We start from the raw sequence: 21,392 nt of genomic DNA, 5'->3' as shown, positions 1-21,392 counted from the left end.
ATTTGACTCAAACATCAAATTAAGGTCTTGCGATGTCAATCCTTCTTCCTTAGACCCAAAAATAAAAAATTAATGAAAGAATATCAACTTATCTATAAAATCATACACAAAAATATGTTTTACAGCTCATAAGAAATAAAAAGCACAAATGTAAATAAATAAAATAATTTATGGTTTGCATCAATATTTATAATATTTTAAACTTTTAAAAGGTTTCGAAATATAAAGTTTGAACCTTTTAAAAATTTTCAATATTTATAATATTTTAAACTTTCAAAATTTAAAACTTATAATATTTAAAAACTTTTTAAAAGCTAAGAACTTTTAAATGTTTCAATATTAAAAACTTTTTAAAAGCTAAGAACTTTTAAATGTTTTAAACTTTTAAAATTTTTAAATATTATAATATTTTTTTTGAAACTGTTTAAAGTTTTAATTTGGTCAAATAAAAAACCAGATCAAACCAAATAAAACTTTTAAACTTGGACGCCTGATAAATTAAGCTTTCTTGCTCATTCGTTGTTGGAAGCATATTAATCTTATTTATACTGGTTCTGAACCATTGTCTAAAAACATTTCTAACCGATGTGGGATATTGTGCTTAATTCTTTGATTTCTATAAATTTAAAATTTTCTTTTTTCTAAAAAAATCTGTAAATTTAAAAAAATGTTAATGAATGACATGTCAAATCATGATAGGTTGTTTAAAATAATTCTTAATATAGAAAATTTTGGAAATTGTATAAAATATTAATAAATGATATGTCAAATTTGTATTGGTTGTTTTAAATCCGACGTGGACGGCCTTAGAAGCTTATAGCTCCTATTTTTTATTAGTATAAATTCTCTTTTGTCAAATGAAACTGCATTACACTAAACCAAATTATCATCGAAACCAGAGAACAAATCATTCTAAATTTTTCCTAAACAACAACTTTTAATTACTCCAAACCAAACCGACTACACCTTATTAACTGTTGAAAGTTTTTTAATACACATTTTTTGTTGGTGAAGCTATATAAAATTAAATACAATTGTAGCAGTAGTATAACCAACAAATACTAAAGTTACCCACGTTTTGCTTGAAAACTGTTCATGCTTTTAGGCATTATGGACCCGACAGTAGGACACTAATAAAAAAGTTGACAATTGATTATTTCTGTGGGTAGATTTTGAAGCTAAATTTGGGGTCCCTAAAAAAACGAAAAATTAATTATAGTTATGGGTAAAATTTAATGGACAATAGCCTCAGAGAGCTTCAAATGATCGATCATCACTAAAAGTTATGTGCCGGGTCAAAACACGAGAGTATATAATAATTACCTGACAGATTTTTTAATTTACTGAGACACTAAAGAAGTAGACTTGAGAAAATCAAGCCTAGCTTTGGTCAGCTTTATCTTCTCTTCTAGTTCTTCTGCTTGCTCCTTTACACCTCTCACCACTTCTTCTGGAGCTTTCTCCACAAACTTACAAAATCGTGTAAAACAAGCAGTTTAAAAAACCCAGCACCGCTATGTAATAAGCTTAAAGATTCTTTTCATGGTAATGGTATACCTTCGGTGAACTGAGGCGAGTCACGAGGGCGTCATATTCAGTTTGCATCTTGGAGAGACGTTTGGATATGCGTTGGACTTCAGAAGATATATCAACCATGGCGGCAAGAGGTAGATATGCCTCTAGTCCTTCACTGGCTACAAGGTGGACTGAGAGATTTGCATCACCTGAAGAACCAACCAGTAGAGTTATATTTTGACCACGAGTTGGAGCGAATCCGCAAAAATGTAAATAACTGAGATAAGATGAAACGAAGAGAGCAAATTGGATTAAAGATTATTATACCAGGAGGGACATTGGTAAAATGGACGTTGTTTAAGTCAAGCCTTGATAGAAGAGCTAACACCTCCTTCTCTTTCTGCAGCAACACAAAAGGCGCAGCTTTTAAATGACCGAAATTAACTGGTAGAAACCTTTATTCGTAAGATAATTAACTAGTAGAAAGAAACAAGTTACTGACCGAAATATATTCAATAACTTCTGCACTTCCAACAACTGAGGCAGATATACGCTTTACCGGTTCCACTGTATACTCTGCTCGTGCATTTCGAATTGCTCTAGTCTGTGATTTAGCATGCAATGTGTCAACATTTTCCTGAACTTTAGTATGAATCCTTTACGTATAGTGCTGTTGGAGGTTAGAAGAATGTATAAGGCTGAAATTCATACTGACCAGAGCTTGTAAATTCTCAAATCTTTTTATTGATTCAATATTCCTTGGAAGTGAATATTGTGGCCATGGAGACACAATGAGTGCTTCTTTCCTGTAAGGGAGTGCCTGCAAATACAAACGCATTAATCTAGTTTCGTGAAGCTGAAATCATTTTTGATAGCAGTACCAAAGTAGGAACCACATATAACTAAGTTTTCAGTCCTTTTACATCATCCTCAGAAACAAAGCAACAGTACCAAAGAAAAACTCAAAGATAACAGCTTAAGCATGCATTGGTTAAAAATCGTCCAATGAGCTTACAAAAACTCTTAGGTATAAGGAAAAATCAGCCCCAGTGCAGTTGGCCAAGTAAATGGTGAAGGAAATGAAATACACAGATAGCAAAACTGAGAGCACGTTACCTGCCATAGATCCTCGGTCACAAACGGCATAAATGGATGCAACAGCTTAAGTATATTCTCGAAGACATATAACAAAACTGCCTGAGAAGCTAGAGAAACTGAATTGCCTCCAGATCCATACAGTCGAGATTTGCTGGCTTCAATATACCTTTAGAGTAGACTAGTCAGTCAATTAAGTCCAAGAAACATGTATTGGTTGTTAAGAGTTCACGTAGTGATACCAATCAGCAAAGTCACTCCAAAAGAAATCATATGTTCTCTTCCTACATCCCCAAAGAACAACTTCTCATAGCTTGCTGTGACGGAATCAATGAGAATATGGAGTTTTGACACCTGAAAATAATGCAAACAGAATATAAGGTGGTAGACTGGTAGGCAGATTGATACTATTTAATAACTTCAGGATTAAAATGTTATACCGCCCAACATTCAGGCAAGGGTAAACTAAGTAAGGTTTCCTCTTTGTCCAACTGTCAAAAGAAAAGAAGCTAATGGTTAGAAATTTTTTACTATAAACATTGTGAAATGTCCTAACAACTCGATGGTAAGTGAGCAGCCTAAGGTAGCTTATCACTTGTGATGCGATTCTACAATTGTTTTAAGTTATGGCAAAAGGTATGCGAAAGGAACAACTCCATGAAAGAGGTCTGACGAATCTCCTATATTTAAAGCTACCTTGTTTTTTTCTAAGACTTTTATGGTCCATGACCCTTCTTGACACAAAAAATAGTCTTAAACGCTTATTATATGAGTTTCGACTTTATATCATACTTAGTCTGTCACTAAAAGAAAATGTACCACCGTTCCGTTATACTTTCTAGTGGAGATGGAAAAGCAAGCAAACCTTGAGGGCCAGCAAATTCTCCCAAGCAGATGTATCACTTAGACTAGGCAGACTATGCAATACAAACTTTCCAGCATTCCATAGTTTGTTGGTGAATGCTTTATTTGCAGTTAATCTCTCAGTCGATAAGTTTAGATCCTAACAAAAAGGTAAAGGGGAAAACATAGAAAGTAATATAGACATAAATATGACATCTTAATGTAAACCTCTCAAAAATTGTGGTTAAGCTGCCTCAACACAGTAGAGATCAAACCTGACCAGCAGTTCCTAGTGCGATCGTAAATCTCAGAGCGTCAGTGCCAAAATCTTTGATTGTGTCAAGCGGATCAATCACATTCCCCAGAGATTTTGACATTTTTCTCCCCTGATAATTTCAAATAATCTGATTAACTAAATGGAGATATACAGAACGTCACGTTCAGAGACAGTGATGTTAAAATGGGCTATAACAGCCCATAAACGTGAATACAAGTGTCCCCTTAAATAAAAATCCTAGAAGTCACTTAACATTTAAAATTTTAAATAGCATAAAGGGAGAAGTGAGAGATAATGATATGAAAAGCCTCAATGATCAAGGTTTGAGTAGTTACCTCATCTCGAAAAGAAAAAGAAAAAAAAACATTAAACTTACTTGAGAGTCCCGTATAAGTCCGTGAAGGTAGACATGAGAAAATGGAACGGTCCCTGTAAATTCTATTCCCATCATAACCATTCTTGCTACCCAGAAAAATAGTATGTCATGCCTGTCCAAACAAAATGACAGTAGTTATGTAAAGGAAGTATTGGGAGTTTCAAAGACGCAAATTGCAACTAAAGCGCATTTTCTTTACAAGATTTACTTAATTCAGACATCAGTTTTTGGTAACAGTTCCTAAATTTTTTTCTTACTAGTGCAGGGTCGACAATTAACACTAGCCCTGATAGTAGCAGCCATTGTTTTCCTGATCGACAAGAAAGAAGAATATACCCTGTTTCTAACATATTTGTAGGGTAGAAGTTATTGAAATCCTTCGCTGATACATCAGGCCAGCCAAGAGTGCTGAATGGCCACAATGAGCTGCAGAAAAAAACATCTTAGGGTAAAGTATAACTGCAAAAACACTAATACTCTTTAAAGGTACGGGTTTCAGGAAAATATGTTCAGCTGCAGATATATTCTTTAAAGGTAAAGCACTAATCCATTGTGTGAAACTTTCGCATAATTAAACTATAGACACACAGAAGAAAAGTAATCTCCAAATAAATCTAACTGAGAAACTAACCTGGAAAACCAGGTGTCAAGAACATCTGGATCCTGATATATTTCAACATCTTTTCCATACTTCTCATGGGCTTTCTCAAGGGCTTCTTCAGCATTTTTAGCAACTATGTAGTCCTCTTCGCAATCCTTTCCAACCACATACCAAACTGGTATGCGATGCCCCCACCACAGCTGCCGGCTTATGCACCAATCCTTAATATTTGTCAGCCAGTGATTGTATATCTGCAAGGGGTGACAGGATATATAAGCAAACGCAGAAGTAAGCAGTGTAAACAATCAAAAATCGAATATGCCAAACTGAGAGGGCAAAAAACAGATACCAGCTCAGTAACTAATAACACACAACAGGTCGCTCNATGCCTGTCCAAACAAAATGACAGTAGTTATGTAAAGGAAGTATTGGGAATTTCAAAGACGCAAATTGCAACTAAAGCGCATTTTCTTTACAAGATTTACTTAATTCAGACATCAGTTTTTGGTAACAGTTCCTAAATTTTTTTCTTACTAGTGCAGGGTCGACAATTAACACTAGCCCTGATAGTAGCAGCCATTGTTTTCCTGATCGACAAGAAAGAAAAGAATATACCCTGTTTCTAACATATTTGTAGGGTAGAAGTTATTGAAATCCTTCGCTGATACATCAGGCCAGCCAAGAGTGCTGAATGGCCACAATGAGCTGCAGAAAAAGACATCTTAGGTAAAGTATAACTGCAAAAACACTAATACTCTTTAAAGGTATGGGTTTCAGGAAAATATGTTCAGCTGCAGATATATTCTTTAAAGGTAAAGCACTAATCCATTGTGTGAAACTTTCGCATAATTAAACTATAGACACACAGAAGAAAAGTAATCTCCAAATAAATCTAACTGAGAAACTAACCTGGAAAACCAGGTGTCAAGAACATCTGGATCCTGATATATTTCAACATCTTTTCCATACTTCTCATGGGCTTTCTCAAGGGCTTCTTCAGCATTTTTAGCAACTATGTAGTCCTCTTCGCAATCCTTTCCAACCACATACCAAACTGGTATGCGATGCCCCCACCACAGCTGCCGGCTTATGCACCAATCCTTAATATTTGTCAGCCAGTGATTGTATATCTGCAAGGGGTGACAGGATATATAAGCAAACGCAGAAGTAAGCAGTGTAAACAATCAAAAATCGAATATGCCAAACTGAGAGGGCAAAAAACAGATACCAGCTCAGTAACTAATAACACACAACAGGTCGCTCGCATACCTTCTCAAATCTCTCAGGTATGATGGTAAGTTCTTTGTTTTCAACAGCAAGAAGAGCCTTCTCAGCTAAAGGATCCATGTGGACAAACCATTGTTTGCTTACAAGTGGCTCAATAACCTAACACCAGTTAAACCTTGCATGAGAAAATATATGAACTTCCAAAGAACTGGAAAAATAATACTACTGGGTCAGTAGAAAAATACTTCTCCACCACGCTGAGATCTCGGAACTCGTAAAGTATGAGGCTCCTTCTTTACAGCTAAACCTGTCTCCTCAAGATCTGCCCATAGTTTCTCCCTTACCTCAAACCGGTCAAGTCCACTGAAAATACGATGTATGTTAAGGCACCATGGACGTTATGTAACCTAAGGGTATTTCATTTCATAATGTTGAATGCAGCTAGCATATAAGTTTACAACAAAATGTTACCAAAACAAGCCAGCAACGTCATTTAGTGTTGCATCCTTGTTCATCACATTCAGAATGGGGAGACCTAGCTTTCTTGCAAGAAGATAATCATTGTGATCATGCCCAGGACTTATCTTCAGAACACCAGTACCAAAATCCTTATCAACATACTGACAAGGTACAAAAAGATACTAATGAGAAATGCATGAAGAACAGCATAGCAAATACTACGAGGTAACTTCAGTTTCTTGCTTTTAAGTAACTAGAACGCTAGAACTTAGAAGTTTCCCGGCAAAAAGTACTGATGAGAAAAGCATGAAGAATAGCAAAGAAAAACAACTGCAGCCTTTTCCTTGTTGAACTTAGAAAGAGATATTTGATCCTAAAAGACATCAAAAAGAGTGCACAAGCAGTAGATGAGTTTACCTTATCAGAAATAATTGGGACATGACGGCCATATGTCATAGGTACAATAGCTGTCTCACCAACATACTTTGCATAACGATCATCCTGGCAGATGCCAAATACATTTCACAACATTAATCCTCAAACAATACCCAAAACTTTAAAACACGTCAAACATACTTTGATATTGCCCTCTTTGATTCCCGATATCCTAATATCAATGAAAGTAAACAAAATTCACCACCAACCTCAGGATGCACGGCAAGAGCCACGTCACCAAACAATGTCTCTGGACGAGTCGTTGCTATAGTAAGAAAATCAGGACTGTACAAGAAAATATCAGATAAGCCATTTCCATAAACAGAACAAAGGTAGTCACTAATCTTCCAAGAAATTTTACTAGCACAATTTAAGGTTAACTACTGCCGAAGCAACTCTTACAGACCCAACGTTGTGTTCCAAAAGTTTTAATGATCATACCACTTAATCTAATGCCTCGGTAAGATACGTTTTCAAATCATGCTTCTATAAACTCTTTCAATTGCAGAGAATTATCAAATTGATGTGAGAAGAGCTTATCTTTTCACATCATTTTGCTATATACTGTATAAGGGTTCATAAAATACAGAGTCGAAGGAAAAGTAAAGTTAGTACTGGTAGTTGAACAGTACCTTCCAGCTACACGGTATTTAATATGGTATAGAAACCCAGGTTCCTCTGAATATTCTACTTCCTGGTAAGAACAATACAGTCACTTCTAGAAAGAAAAAAAGTAATCAAACAAGAGTATTAGATAAGATACATCACACACCAAGTCTGAAACAGCAGTTTGTAAATTAGGGGACCAGTTGACCATGTAAGATCCTGGAAAACATAATGCCAAAATCATCAAACGTCGTATGAGTATAGCACATCTCTACTTAAAGATAAGACAACAGAAACCAAAATACAAATTATCTTACCTTGATATATCAACCCCTTGTCATGAAGCTTCACAAAAGCCTCGACCACAGCTCCTACAAATTGCGGGTAAAAGAGAATCAAGGAATATACAGTATAAATTCAAGATGTAAAAATAAGAAGTATAAATTCAAGGTGTAAAAATAGGAGCAACGAGAAACTTTATGAACTGGATAATATTTTTACTTGCTGAAGATTTTGAATTCTAAGATACCACTTTAAATCATATAAGGTCAAATTAAGAATCCCCATCTAGAAGATATGGATACTATAGAAAGATGCCTTACGACTCAATTGCTCATCAAGAGTGAAGCGTTCTCTACTCCAATCACAAGAAGCACCCAGTCTTTTAATCTGGTTTGTGATGGTTCCGCCATACCTGAGAAAAGCCACACAAAACCCTTAATATATCTGATACAAATACAGTGGATTTTATCATTTAATGAAAGCATTGGCCTTTGGAATGGTATAGGACCATCATTTTACTCAAATAAAAGAAATGTATAGGAATCTTCTCTTGCTTAATATACTGCATATCTTTCTAGACAACCGGTAACTTATGACTTGTTAGAAGAATGGAAATACCGCCAGACAATTCTTTTTTTGAAATTAGATCTTTTGAATTAATTCATAGCAGTGATTATATAACATACTTCTTCTTCCATTCCCAGACTCTTTTGGTAAACTCATCTCTACCTAAATCCACCCTCTTAATGCCTTCTGACGCTAGCATCTTTTCAACGACCAACTGTAAAATGAATAGTAGGTTCAGTAAAATATTGCAGAGACATTCACCAAACAATGAAAATATTATATATCAAGAAACTATACTCTACTCTACAAGAAAGGGACTTTTCAATAAAGAAATTGTGGGAGATTGTTGTAGCCTTGTAGGAAAGAGTTCAATGGAGTGGGAAGAAGCAAGATGTAAGAAATCATAGTGAGCACAAAGAAAACACACGCAAACATTAATAGAAATACCATGCAAAACTTGAACAATGAACTGGAAAATGAACCTGAGTGGCAATACCAGCATGATCGGTCCCAGGAAGCCAAAGTGTTGGCCTACCTTTCATCCTATTGTATCGAACCATGATATCCTGTAAAAACAAAATGTGATGAGAATAGCAAAACCATAGCCTAACACAGCACATGCACACAAAAAAAACACACGGCATTACTAAATAATCTTTCAAGCCAGCCAACTTAAAGAACAGTGGAAGTGCCTAAAAAACTGCACATATATGCATACATGGACGAGGTAAAGCAAGAGGAACAAACTAGGAGGCTTAAATGAAAATAGGAACATAAAACTAAATACCCAAATGACTGTGAATTTATCTGAATACGGAATCCAACAACCTCAAGAGTGACGAACATAGCATGGCCCATGTGGAGGGAACCAGTAACATTAGGAGGTGGCATTGGTATCACAAAAGGGCTGCCTCCTTTGTCAAAACTTGGTTTGAAGTAACCTTGCGACTCCCACCTAAAAAATGCCCAAATATAATCAGAATAAATCACAAAAAAAAAAAATCGATGCTCCCATATAGTACATTACAAATATCCAAACTCATAATTCCAAAAACCATCAGCAGAATAAAATAAAAATTACCAATTGTATATTTTCTCTTCCGAGGAAAAATCAAAGGTCTTGGATGTCTCGGGAGAAGTAAACACATCATTTCCTGACGCTGCAACTAAAAATACAAAAGAGGAAATTCGAGTAAACTACTATTGAAATTGAAAGGGAAGTGTTCATACATACGAATGAATATACACAATTGCTCATATCGCAGTTATGTCTTCAAAAGCCATGGATGGGAAACAGATTTCGTACCAGAGAAAGAGAAACTACGTTTCGAGAAACTTGGATTTAAGCGGGACGGGGAAATTAATCGACGGCGTCGGTGAGTGAAGAAGAGAGTGTTGAGCTGGTGAGGACAGCTGCGAGATAACAGAGTACTAGTAGTAGTAGTAGTAGTAGTAGGTGTGGGTAGAGATAAAGCCGTTTGGAGAATCATGGCAGATTTTGCCCGACAGATTCCCGAGAAAATCTGGAGGCGACGAGACCAAAATTTGAAAATTCCCAGAAAACAAAAAAAAAAAAAAAGAGATAAGCTGGTGAGGAAAATGGGGTTTAAGCAGGAGGAGGGAATGAATGGATGACGGAAGGGCAATTCTGTAATTGTAACCGTTTTTAATGGTCTATTTGCAAACATTATCGACAAGTTTACTATCGTTGGCTAATTTCATACTTCTGACTTGTGATAGTGAATTTGGTCGGTACAATCAAAGCTTCACCCACTATGATACAATATAGTTCTCACTATATAAGCAATGTATATGTATTATACCTTATAGGTAACATTTGCCGAAGATATGATTATTATGGTTTTTTTACATTTAGTAAAAGATGATGATGATCTCTTATGGTCCAACTTCTATATATATAGCTCTTAACCCATCACCTTTGGTCTCCAACCAGCAATTACATCCTCTGTTTGCGCTTGTGTGTTCGTGAATGATTCCTTCGAGAAAACATTCTGTAAATACCATTATAACTCGATTGGTTAAACCGAATGAAAAAGATATGATCGAAAGAGAAGAGAATGAGGGTTTTCAGATAATTTACCTCCATGTAGGATATAACGAAAGAAAGTGAATCTGGAACAGACCAGTTCTTGTAATGTCCCAATGCAATCTTCATGTGGTATAACTTTGGTGCCAAGGACAAATCTGCTGCTGAAATCTTCTCTCCGTTTATGAAGGGGCCCTTTCACAGTTAAGGAAGATATAGCGGTGATTATTAATGTTTCGCTCATAATCGAAGACTAGTCATGCAAGAGATCAAGACCTACAAAACAAAAGAGCTTACATTTTCCTTGAGATAATCGTTGAATGCACTAAGCTCATCTAAGAAAACTTGCTCAGTTCCATCTCCTGAATCTTTGCTCTTGAGAAAACCGATAAATGTGGAAAAGATCTTCGACCCACTGCACACATAAACATAGCTTAAACGCAAATTCTTGATTGGAAATATGCAGAGTAACAAGTACACGGCATCATAAGGCTCAGAGAAAACAAAAAGAAAAGGGATTGGCTTACACTGAAGCCTTTTCAGGTGGGGTAGCAAGAGGAGGTTCAGGATACTTGTCTTCCAAAGCCTGTGTTATAACATCAGAATCTGGAACCCATTTCTCATCAAACTTCACCACTGGTACTTTCCCTTCTTGACTAATTTTCAAGAACCTATAATCATCAAAACAAGAAGACAGCACATCAAGAAAATACTAAAAGGAATCAATCACTGCCATTAATCAAGAGTCATGATAAAAGGAAAGAGTCTCAAAGCGTATTCACCATTCTGGCTTGTTACTCAAGTCCACCATTTTCATGTCATAAGGGACATTCTTCTCCTCCATAGTCAGTAACACCCTTTGGCAAAAAGGGCCTATCAACAAGATTTATGCAATATATAATCAGCTCACTACGAAGAAACTAAACCAAAAACCACCATCGACGACTAGCCTAAGTTGAAATAAATAACAAACACATTTCGAAATCGAGTGAAAGAGGGATCAAATTGAAGCTTAATATTGTCCACATTTCAAAGTTAACGACGAGAGAGAGCTAACAGTCTCCGAGCTTGTTTGGTGTGGTGATAGATGCTTTAACGCAGATTTCGAGAGGACTCGCCGCCATTGCCATCGTTCCGAACCGACGAACGGTTCTTCCCGGTTTAGTTGAACCGCACCGCTTGATAAAACCGGCGCGGCTGACGGACGCCGATAAAACGCCGGTGGTGCAGGGTTGAAACCTAAGGCTTATCATTATTATTTTTTTCTGGTCAAAATCCAACTTAAGTCAGATGACTCAATGACTCAGATAATCTGGAAATTTCTCAGTGGCTAACTTGACTGACACGTGGACATATATTACATGTCGAGCAGCGATTATAATGGGCCTCAACCTCTTCAATTTTCAGCCCATTTGTTATTCAATCTCAGTAGCCCACTAAAGGAACAAGTTTTTCTTAACACTAATGTTTGTATTTTTCCAAATGCTTGTGGTGGTGATTAAGCTATAATTAGTAGAGTGCTTACCAATTTATATATATATATATATATATATATATATATATATATATAAAAACAGTAATTTGAGTATCTATGACATCAAAGTTTCAAGGGGAGTCAGAAATTTTATTTCCAAGGATAAGATGAAGTACTAATATATATAAGGATGAAAATGCTCGATCGTATTCGTAGTCTTGATGATTCCAATTACATTATCTCAATAATAAAACGTATAGAAAATATAGAGAATTTAAAGAACTTTGAACCATTGGCTAGCTGGATCACACGAAGCATCCTTGGTCAAACACTTGCAAGGGTTAACGACGACGCTGTTGTCACGTTCGTCCACGTCAAGACATAGCAACAAACCATTACTTGTACTGAACGACAAATGCATCTTGGTAGCTGCGATTTGTCCCAGCTTTGAACAGTTAGTGCCAACTCCAAGCTCCACCTTTTGTCCAGCAAAACTCGGAGTTTTCACGCACATTTTATTGACCCAAAGAATGCCTTCGTTGGTGTTGAACGCACATGTGTCGGCTTTAGGGCATGGTCCTAATCGAAGTGTGGGTGTTTTGTCTGAGGGATTATTGGTGACGCAGAGTCCAGATGATGGATGGAAGAGAACGTTCTTGGATTGTAATCCAGGTCCTGCATGCATATACATCAAGGTTCGGTGTATTTAGATTTCCAGATTTATAATGTTTTAATTAATTATAGAATCTTTAAACATTTATAACATTTACGATTCTTGCCTCTAAAGGGTTGTTGGATTCCAGAGAGTTTCTGTAAGTAAGTAGCGTTTCTCACGTCTTTCCAATTCGCATCCAAGATACCATAAGTCTCAGCCATATCTGTTTTACCATTTCTCAAGTAATAATCTCCGGTTAACGCCCAATCCAAATCATTCTGAGCCGCCCAAGCCACCAAACAATTCATATACCGGTTCCCGCTGATGTCACCGCCTCCCTCGTCAGTCCCAAACTCGCTCAAGATCAAAGGAAAGCCTCTCCCTACTAAGAATCCTCCGTTGTGTGTAACTTTTGAGATGATTTTGGCGCAGAAATCGTTAGAGTTGTATTTTTTCCACGAATCTCCGCCGTCGGAGAAGCTGTACCAGTGGAGCTCGAAGACAAGTTTGTCGGTGAAGCTTACGTTGAAGAAACGGTCACGGAGGAAAGAGAGGTTTGTGTCGAAGTCGATGCCGGAGAGGATGACTAGTAATTTAGGGTTTGCGGCGTGCACTGCTTCTGCTCCTTGTGGCATATGCCTTCACGTTACCATTAACACGCATGCATATGCAATTAGTTACGACCATGTAAACGTACGTGAACAATGTTATAGAAACAATAGGGAATGGTGAAATTTTGAATGTATGTATAACAACGTGAATCCAAACATATTTATGTAAAATTATTGCTGATCAGCATGTGTTAAGGTTAATAAGTAATTTTAAAAATGAAATCAAAAATTATTCAAAAATATATATAGGTTTTTTCATTTTACGTAGGTAAGTTGTTATATATATTCTCAGTGGAAACAAAGTTTGGTATAAAATGTACGTACCTGAACCAGAGGTCAGGGTAATCTCTAGTGCCACGTGGCTCGTTCCTAAGGCTCACACCAACGACGTTAGTGGCACTTTTGAACAGAGTAGCCATCTTGCTCAAGCCATTGGCCCAGACTTTGGGATCAAAGTTAGGGTAGCCGAAGAAGGCGTCGAGGTCATTCTCGCCACAGCACCAGCCTGGGGTTGTCAAGTGGTTATCTAGTATCACCATCACTCCGTTTTGTCCTAGGTTCGATACCACTTCCTGATGACAAAAAAAAACAATAATAGCATATTATTTGTTATTGATTCAAATTAGTTCACGTTTAGATAGTTCATCTAATGAACATATATAAACCGGTCTGACAATATTTAATAACGGGCGGGGTATACTTAAACACTATATTTACCTGGAATGCGTTGAGAAGGGGGAGATTAATGATTTTGGGATTGTGAGTCTGAATCCCACGAACATCTTCAAACAACTTAAAGCTTTCGAAAGACTGTTTAACAGTAACCTTAAGGGCCAATGTGTTGTTAGTCATCAAATCAAGAGGCCAAGTGAGCCTAACGCAGTTAAATCCCATTGAGACAATCTTCTTGGAGATGGAGTCTAATGTTTGTTTGCTTAGCCCTTCAGCTACCGTAGGCTGGAGATGAGCCGGCCAGTTCACGCAAGCTAGTTTCACCCTTTGGCCTTTCTCGTCCACGATCCATCGAGACTTTGTGGAGAGAGGATAGCTTGTGGTTAGCTTTGATGTCGAAGAAATGAATAAGAAGAATAAACAAATATACAAGGATCTCGCCATTTCTTGTGTGTTCTTTGTTTCTTTTATTTTGATTGTTTGGAATTTGAATTTGGTTCGTAATTTATACTGCAAAGAAGTTAGTTTTGTTTCTGGTTTTTTTTCCAACTAAAGAAATAATGAAAAACTGATAGAATTAACCGTAGGGTAGAATTAACCGTAGGGGAAAAACAATAATCAACAGATAATGTAGTTACCAATCTAAGGTGTTTATTTCTCGAGAATTTTCAATATACTTGTTTATCTATGCATTATTAATTTGAAATAAAGAATGAAAGTTTCTATCCAAGTTTATATGTAATTGTTAATATCTGTCTTGATAATAATTTTTATAATATTACGGTTTAACTATAGTATTTTAATATATATTTGTTATATAATGTTTCATAAAACAGTCATTTTGAGATTGAGAAAAACGTTAACTACACAGTATTATTGAAAATATTTAAATAATATGTTACTATTATATTAGGACCATTGTTTTAGCTACCGCAAAATCAATTTAATTTGGTATTTTCGTTAAGTAATTAAGATAAATTATATTTATTTACATTTTTGTTTTTTGGAAAAAAACTGATAAGTAGACTAAAAAGAAAATGGTAAGACCTTACTATATAATTACTTTGATAGATAATTTAATGTTGTTCTATATATTAATTTTACTTTCATCATCTAAAAGTAATACTTAACAATAAATAATTTTAAAAGAAATACATTCTCTTGTAAACCATTTTCAATAATATATTTATATATATATATATATATACAAAATAAATAAATTATAAACCCAAAACTCTAAATACTAAACATACTAAACATTATCTCTCCATCACTCTTGAATTAACTTGCCTCAACCTTTTTTGTTTTGTGAATGATTTCATAAATAAAGTATTTGACTTTTATAAATTTTATATTATGGAGTATTGATGTACCATTTTTTTCATTGCTTGCTTTTTTACGACTCACTTTACCTCTGTATAATTAACTTTTATTTTGCTTGGTCCAAACGTTTGAAATGCTTTTGATATGCCTCCATCTTCATGGATAGTGATTCTCCACAATCCAGCCTGGCCAATATTGTAATATGAAACAATATCCCTTTCATCCAAAAAATGAAAATGTTGTCACAAATCATAGTCCGACCTTCTTTCCGTTTATCACTGAAATTTTTTAAAAATACATTAGTTTAAAATTTATGTGGGACTGTATTAAATGGTTGTATTAGAGTACAATACTCCCTATGTTCCTGATTACTCCATATTTTAGGATTTTCAAACATATTAAGAACTGAATTTAATTGCATTATTTTTTTTGTGATTAACAAATTTCAACCAATAATATTCAGTTTTTTTTAAGTTTACAATTTGTCATTAATTACTTATTAAAAATATATAGAAAACCTAAAAAGTGTTTTCTTTGTGCAACATTTTTTTCACTAGAAAATGGATTAATAGGGAATGGATGGAGTAGACTTTAGTGAGGAAAACATATTGTGAGTATTATAATATACATATTATTTGATGGACATAAAACATAATATAAATTTGTGGTCTAAGGTTGTTTAGTCTGCCTATCCTCCGAAATTGGCTTGGCCCTTTTCTCGATAAGATGTTAAAACAAACACATAAACCTAAAATAAAGACGTGTAACTAATCCTCAGAAAAATTGAAACAATGTCTACATATATAAAAACCAAGAGTAAATTTTGATTAAAATTTAGTTAGTCAAATTTTTTAAAAAATCTACCTTCTTGTATCTTAAGAAGACTTTAGCTGAACTTTTAATATTCATTGATTCCATTCAATGGCTTATATATAATACAGTTCTGTTAGCTTCACTAAGCTATAAATCTACAAAAATAAAAATAATAAATAACATATCAAACTGTAATTTGATCGTTAACAAATTTAGTTAAGAAAATGGGACACAAAATTATTTTACAAAATGTACCTTGTTAATGCATCTATGTAACTATTCTACCAAAAATAAAATGCGTAACTATAAAAGTTGGAAAAGACTTGACCATGTTTTTCGCTCTTCATCTCATCTGTGAACACAGAATACATGAAATATATCTTGATTATGAAGAAAAAGAGTAAATATATTTTGATTAATTATAAGGACCCCTTGCTAGACATCAAACCTCTGTTTTGATCATCGAGGATTGGAGAAGAGTACCATCATAAATTCATAATCAAGAAACATGACGATCTGTTTTCCTCTTGCAGCGTTGATGATACGTTAGAACAGGTCTATAATTTGAGAGTAAATTTGAGTCCAAGTATTTAAGTAAATGTCTACATATGGCTATATATACGTACACTATTTGAATGTTAGATAGATGTTACTCTTAGGTTCAGAATACTTTATTGATAGTTACAAATTTGGGAATTATGGAATTTGGTGTCATAACTTTTGTAACATAAATATTTGCAACAGAAATCTTTTCATTAGACTAAATACAGTTCAATGCATGGTTATTGAAATTATAAAACGCGTCTCACTTTAATGCATGGTGAAAGCAATTTGTAACCTGCTACATGATATTAAATATAAAATTTCAATATAATTTTCATATAAGAAATAATCAAACTTAATGATTTTCATATGTCACTTACAATTGTCTAATGAAATAAATAGATAGAAAATCAAGAAAAATCAACATATATGAAAATATTCTTATATATATATATATATATATATATATATATATGATTTGAACATGACAACAATTCTGAAATGCTCTTGACAGATCGATTTTATGTTGATATGTGTATTGATATGAAAGAAAAAGCTATTATTGTGTAATTTATCATAATTTAATAGGATTTTAGTGGAACTGACTAACTTTGTTGCCTACTCAATTAATAAAAGAAAACATTATATGATGTTAAAACGTGTAATAATTAAGGTTTATAAAATTACATAAAAGGCATAATCATAATCATGTCCTTAAACTATTTTCTTTTATTATAAAATACTCTGTTTTTTTCACTTTAAAGGATGAAAGACAAATTAAATAAAATGTAAGAAAAATGTGTAAAGTAGATGTATCAAATATCAGTTATTTATTAGTAAATGTTATAGAATATTAGATTTTATATCATATATATAATATGAGATTTTATTATAAAATAATCTGATTTTGTTTGACAAAAGAACATAAGATATAAAAGTGGATTTAAAAATATATGTCAATTACAAAAGAAATTTTGGAAAGTAAAGATCTCGAAAAACGAGCAAGATAATCCACCCTAATGTTGGACAGACGAGGGACCCTAATAAAGGTGAAGGAGGGAAAAGATAATCTGAGCAAAGATAAATCATCCAGCAGGTTCGAAAAAGACCAATCTTGGAGTCCTCTTCTAATCTAATTATATGTTTGGTTGAAAATATATATATATATATATATATATATATATATATATATATATGTTGTACCAACTGGATAAGAGAAGTATGATTATTTAGAATTAAGAATTATATAAATTTGTTTAAGAAAAAAAATGACATTTATCAATAAAAGAAAATGCCAAATGTCGCAATCTGAATAAAAATTAGAAAAAAACTTCTCATATTATATAAAACTAGGTGGGTGCCCGCGCTACGCGTGGGTTACTGTTTTCGTTTGTGTTATTTATTTTTTGGTTTCGTATTTTTGTATTTTGACGTTTGTTTCTGATATGTTTTGTGTAGATTTTTATATTATGTTTGTTTAATAGGAGTCGTCTCAATGGATGTTTCATACTCTGCAATAGATCTTTGAGGAGTAGTAGGATTCCAATTCCTTCTTCTTGACAACCGCAGGAACAACAATAGCAAACACCTTCTTTTCACCCGCACCAGTTGCAACAACAACTACTATTACTAAATCAACAACTTGTTACACAACTGTATTTGATCTAAATGGGACATAAGTTATAGAATAGTAATGGTGACCCAATGCTTAGCGCCTAGAAATACCTAGGTGGAGTTTAGGCATTTACAACATAAAACATTATATATATAATATTATATAAAAATTTATGTAAAAATATATGTTAGTGAAAATTTAAAAATAATAAATCATAAACAAAAATTAAAAATATAATATTCAATTTAGATTAATAACATATGAACGTTAATAATTATATATATAAATATAAAATTTATAAATTTAAATATATGTAGTCAAGCATTAATAATATGTAATTAAACAATATTATGTGATTTTATGCAATTTGTGTCAATTATTTTTCGTCACTTAAATGTTAGTTACTAAATGGGTGTGGTAATTTGAAAAGAGCTTTGTTGGCAAAGCGTTAATTGAGCAGTTATGGTCTGTCCCGTAAAATACCACGGCACTTGTTTATATATCTTAAATACTTTTCCCACGTCTAAAAAATTTGGTTGTCGTTTCGTTCGTTATGACGCTCGATTCTGAAGAGTTTATTTTTTAAAATGTTGCCCTTTCCAATTTCTTGTTAATTAGCTTACTGATAACGTATATACGACTAAGTTGTATTTACTGAAATATTTATGTTAGGAAAACAAATTATTCACCACAAGGCAAGTATCCAAAAACGATTCAATTCTTTGATAAGTAACTGAAAACCCCAAGCAAACACTCCAATTACAGAACCACTCAAAAGGCAAATTACGTTCTAGAGTTTTTAGGATGCATATGAGGAAATATATTAAGGAAGGGGATTACATGGTATGTATCGTTTAAGTAACAAAGCAAGCGATGTATTTTTACTGATACGCATTTGAATAAGAAAAGAGATGATAGAACAAAACCCACCATCGTTGTGACAATTCCCCACGCAGCCACGCTTTGCCATGCCTACAATCGTGCGTAACATCACCACATATCACTAATTTCTGACCCATAAAAATTCAAATTTCAGCACAACAAAGGCAAAGCCAACTATTTTGTGATACCTCCTCTGCTAGAGTTTCATGTCTGAGACTGACCCACCGATTATTTTATAAGCCATCCAAATGTATTCTCTTTACCTAGAAACTGGCAGTGATGACTATGAAGTCTATGATAAAGAGATCTTACAAGGTTGAAAGTGACTTATGATTGGCAAAGATATCTCCTGTCGACATTGAAAGTGAATTGTCACTTACATGTCTAGACAGTAACATTTCAAAGTTTAATACCTAGCAAAAAAGAAATATGCTAGTTCTCACAATCTATGGTTCTATAATAGCAAACTCACATATACGAAAGAGAATCCATTGCAGATATGGAATATGGAAAGTTACCACTTAGGTTGTTTCTCGACAGATATCTGCATTACAATTTCTTTCAGCTGTTAGTTTGAAAGTGAACACTGTGAGTAAATACTATAAGAACAAACACATCTTTACATGCTTGTGAGATTCGGTGGCAATTGATATGGAAGTGTATCATGGATGGTGTTACCACTAACATCCCTGTAACCAAAATGAGAGAGAAACCACAGTTGTTAAATCAAAATCTTAAAAACACACAAAGATCAAACAAACAGAAAAACAGAGTAAATTCCAAAGACAATACAATTTTCTTAGTGACATTAGCCTGGAAGCAAGTATCCAAGAGTGCCAGAGACTCCTAAATCCGATATATCTCTGTTCCAATCACGACAACAACAAACATAAGACATTCTAGAATGAATCAAATCCATGCAAGTGGAAATTTTACAAAGTTGAAAAGCTGATTATCTTACATAGTGACAACTGGTGAGCCTTCACAAGGAATCCCTTTCCATAACTCTCCACATGGATCACCACCACCATTTTTCCAATTGGTTAGCTGTGAAGGACTATTAAGTGAAGTATACAAAACCTGAAGTGTTTGAACTGCAATAAAGACCAATAAGAAGAGAACAACCCAGATGTCAGCTGACAAAAACCAATAAATGATCTTTTGCTTCTACTCAGTTTGTTCGGTTTCACAAAGGTTTCTTCGATTCAGAATCCAGATTCTAATCTGGATGACTGAAACCAGTACATCTAAATCAGCAATTTAAAACAATTAAGACCAAGATCAAATCAAATACAATGCAAACAGATCAAGAGAAAACATTGGGAACTTTGAAATCTGAGTTTCGAAACGATTAGCGGAACAAGAAATACAAACCCGAGGAGAGCATAGCAATCTTCACCACCGCAGTAAATCACTGACGAAGATTGGACGAACATGGAGAGAAATAGGAGAATCGAAGCCCAGCACCACCGCTGCATCACAAGCGACGCCATTCCTGGATTAGCCGTCATCGGCGAACCTATACTTTAAAAGGAAAACAGAAAGTGAGCTGCAGAATACATGTGGCACAGTCTTAAGTGCTGAGGTGGCTTAAAGACGATCTCAACAAGTTTCAGTGAATCGGAAACTCACAGAGAGATCGATAGAGGTAAGAGAAGGAAGGACGCCGGAGACAACGGCAGAGCGGAGGGTGGTCGAAACGCTGGCGACGAAAACAAAATAACAACACTCATATATGATTTTACAGAATTATAGAACATACCCCGACAAAATTACAACATGCTGATATAACCCCTTTTTTTTTTTTTATGACTGACGGTTGAGTGCTCGGTAAACATATTGTAGGCTAGACTAAGAAGATTTGAAACAGAATCACTTGGATTATGGTGGAACGAAGTAGAAGAAATGAAGCATGATTGATCAAGTCGGACCATGGTTTCATAGCGAAGAAGACGAGGAGGAGATCGACAATTTGGGATTTTTTAAAAAAAACTGAATCGAGCTTTTATTTTTTTGTTTTTTGTTTTTAATTTGACCAGTCGAGCACTTGTGTGAAGCCAAAGTTTTTGCTGTGCAGCTGGGCTGTGAGTGGTTTGACACTAATGGGCTACATTATAATTAGGCCCAGATTTGTTTTCATTTATTTTGTTGGAAGGAAAAGTACACGTGTCAGTCTCTTGGGTGTTGACGTGTCAAGCTGAGGGAGAGAGTTAGCTTACTTTTAAAGTATAGATTGTAACAGTAAAAAATAGTTTCTATACCAATTATATTTATATATAACAAGAAAACCATATATCTTATCTTTCAATAGTATAATTTGAAAATTTCCGTTGTTCTGTTATAACAAAAAGAAAAAAAGAGAAGAGGTAAACATAACTTTTAACATAATACGGTAATTTATTGTGTATGGGAAAGTTAGATTCAAGATTGATATATAACATGTCACAAACCATAGTTTTTTTTTTTTTTTTTTT

At 34.4% G+C, this 21,392-nt stretch overlaps 2 protein-coding genes and 1 pseudogene across 2 annotated transcripts; all 3 read right to left on the bottom strand.

Annotated features, from left to right (window-relative positions):
- On the bottom strand, window positions 1,195-9,856 carry LOC104705964 (annotated as a pseudogene).
- On the bottom strand, window positions 10,028-11,643 carry LOC104705963 (glutathione S-transferase DHAR3, chloroplastic). The gene is made up of 6 exons (XM_010422071.2): window positions 11,388-11,643; window positions 11,113-11,203; window positions 10,858-11,001; window positions 10,628-10,745; window positions 10,385-10,525; window positions 10,028-10,295 (listed from the first exon to the last, which is right to left on the bottom strand). Exons 1-6 carry the CDS (start codon window positions 11,581-11,583, stop codon window positions 10,209-10,211), a joined length of 777 nt encoding a protein of 258 aa, XP_010420373.1. The 5' UTR covers window positions 11,584-11,643; the 3' UTR covers window positions 10,028-10,208.
- Window positions 12,079-14,186, bottom strand: LOC104705962. Its single transcript, XM_010422070.1, has 4 exons — window positions 13,788-14,186; window positions 13,395-13,642; window positions 12,692-13,098; window positions 12,079-12,479 (listed from the first exon to the last, which is right to left on the bottom strand). Exons 1-4 carry the CDS (start codon window positions 14,184-14,186, stop codon window positions 12,079-12,081), a joined length of 1,455 nt encoding a protein of 484 aa, XP_010420372.1.

The sequence above is a fragment of the Camelina sativa genome, chromosome 8 (assembly GCF_000633955.1).
Source record: "Camelina sativa cultivar DH55 chromosome 8, Cs, whole genome shotgun sequence".
In the NCBI taxonomy this organism is placed as follows: domain Eukaryota; kingdom Viridiplantae; phylum Streptophyta; class Magnoliopsida; order Brassicales; family Brassicaceae; genus Camelina; species Camelina sativa.
The sequence above is the reverse complement of the archived record's forward strand: the minus strand, read 5'-3'. Positions and strand labels throughout refer to the sequence as shown.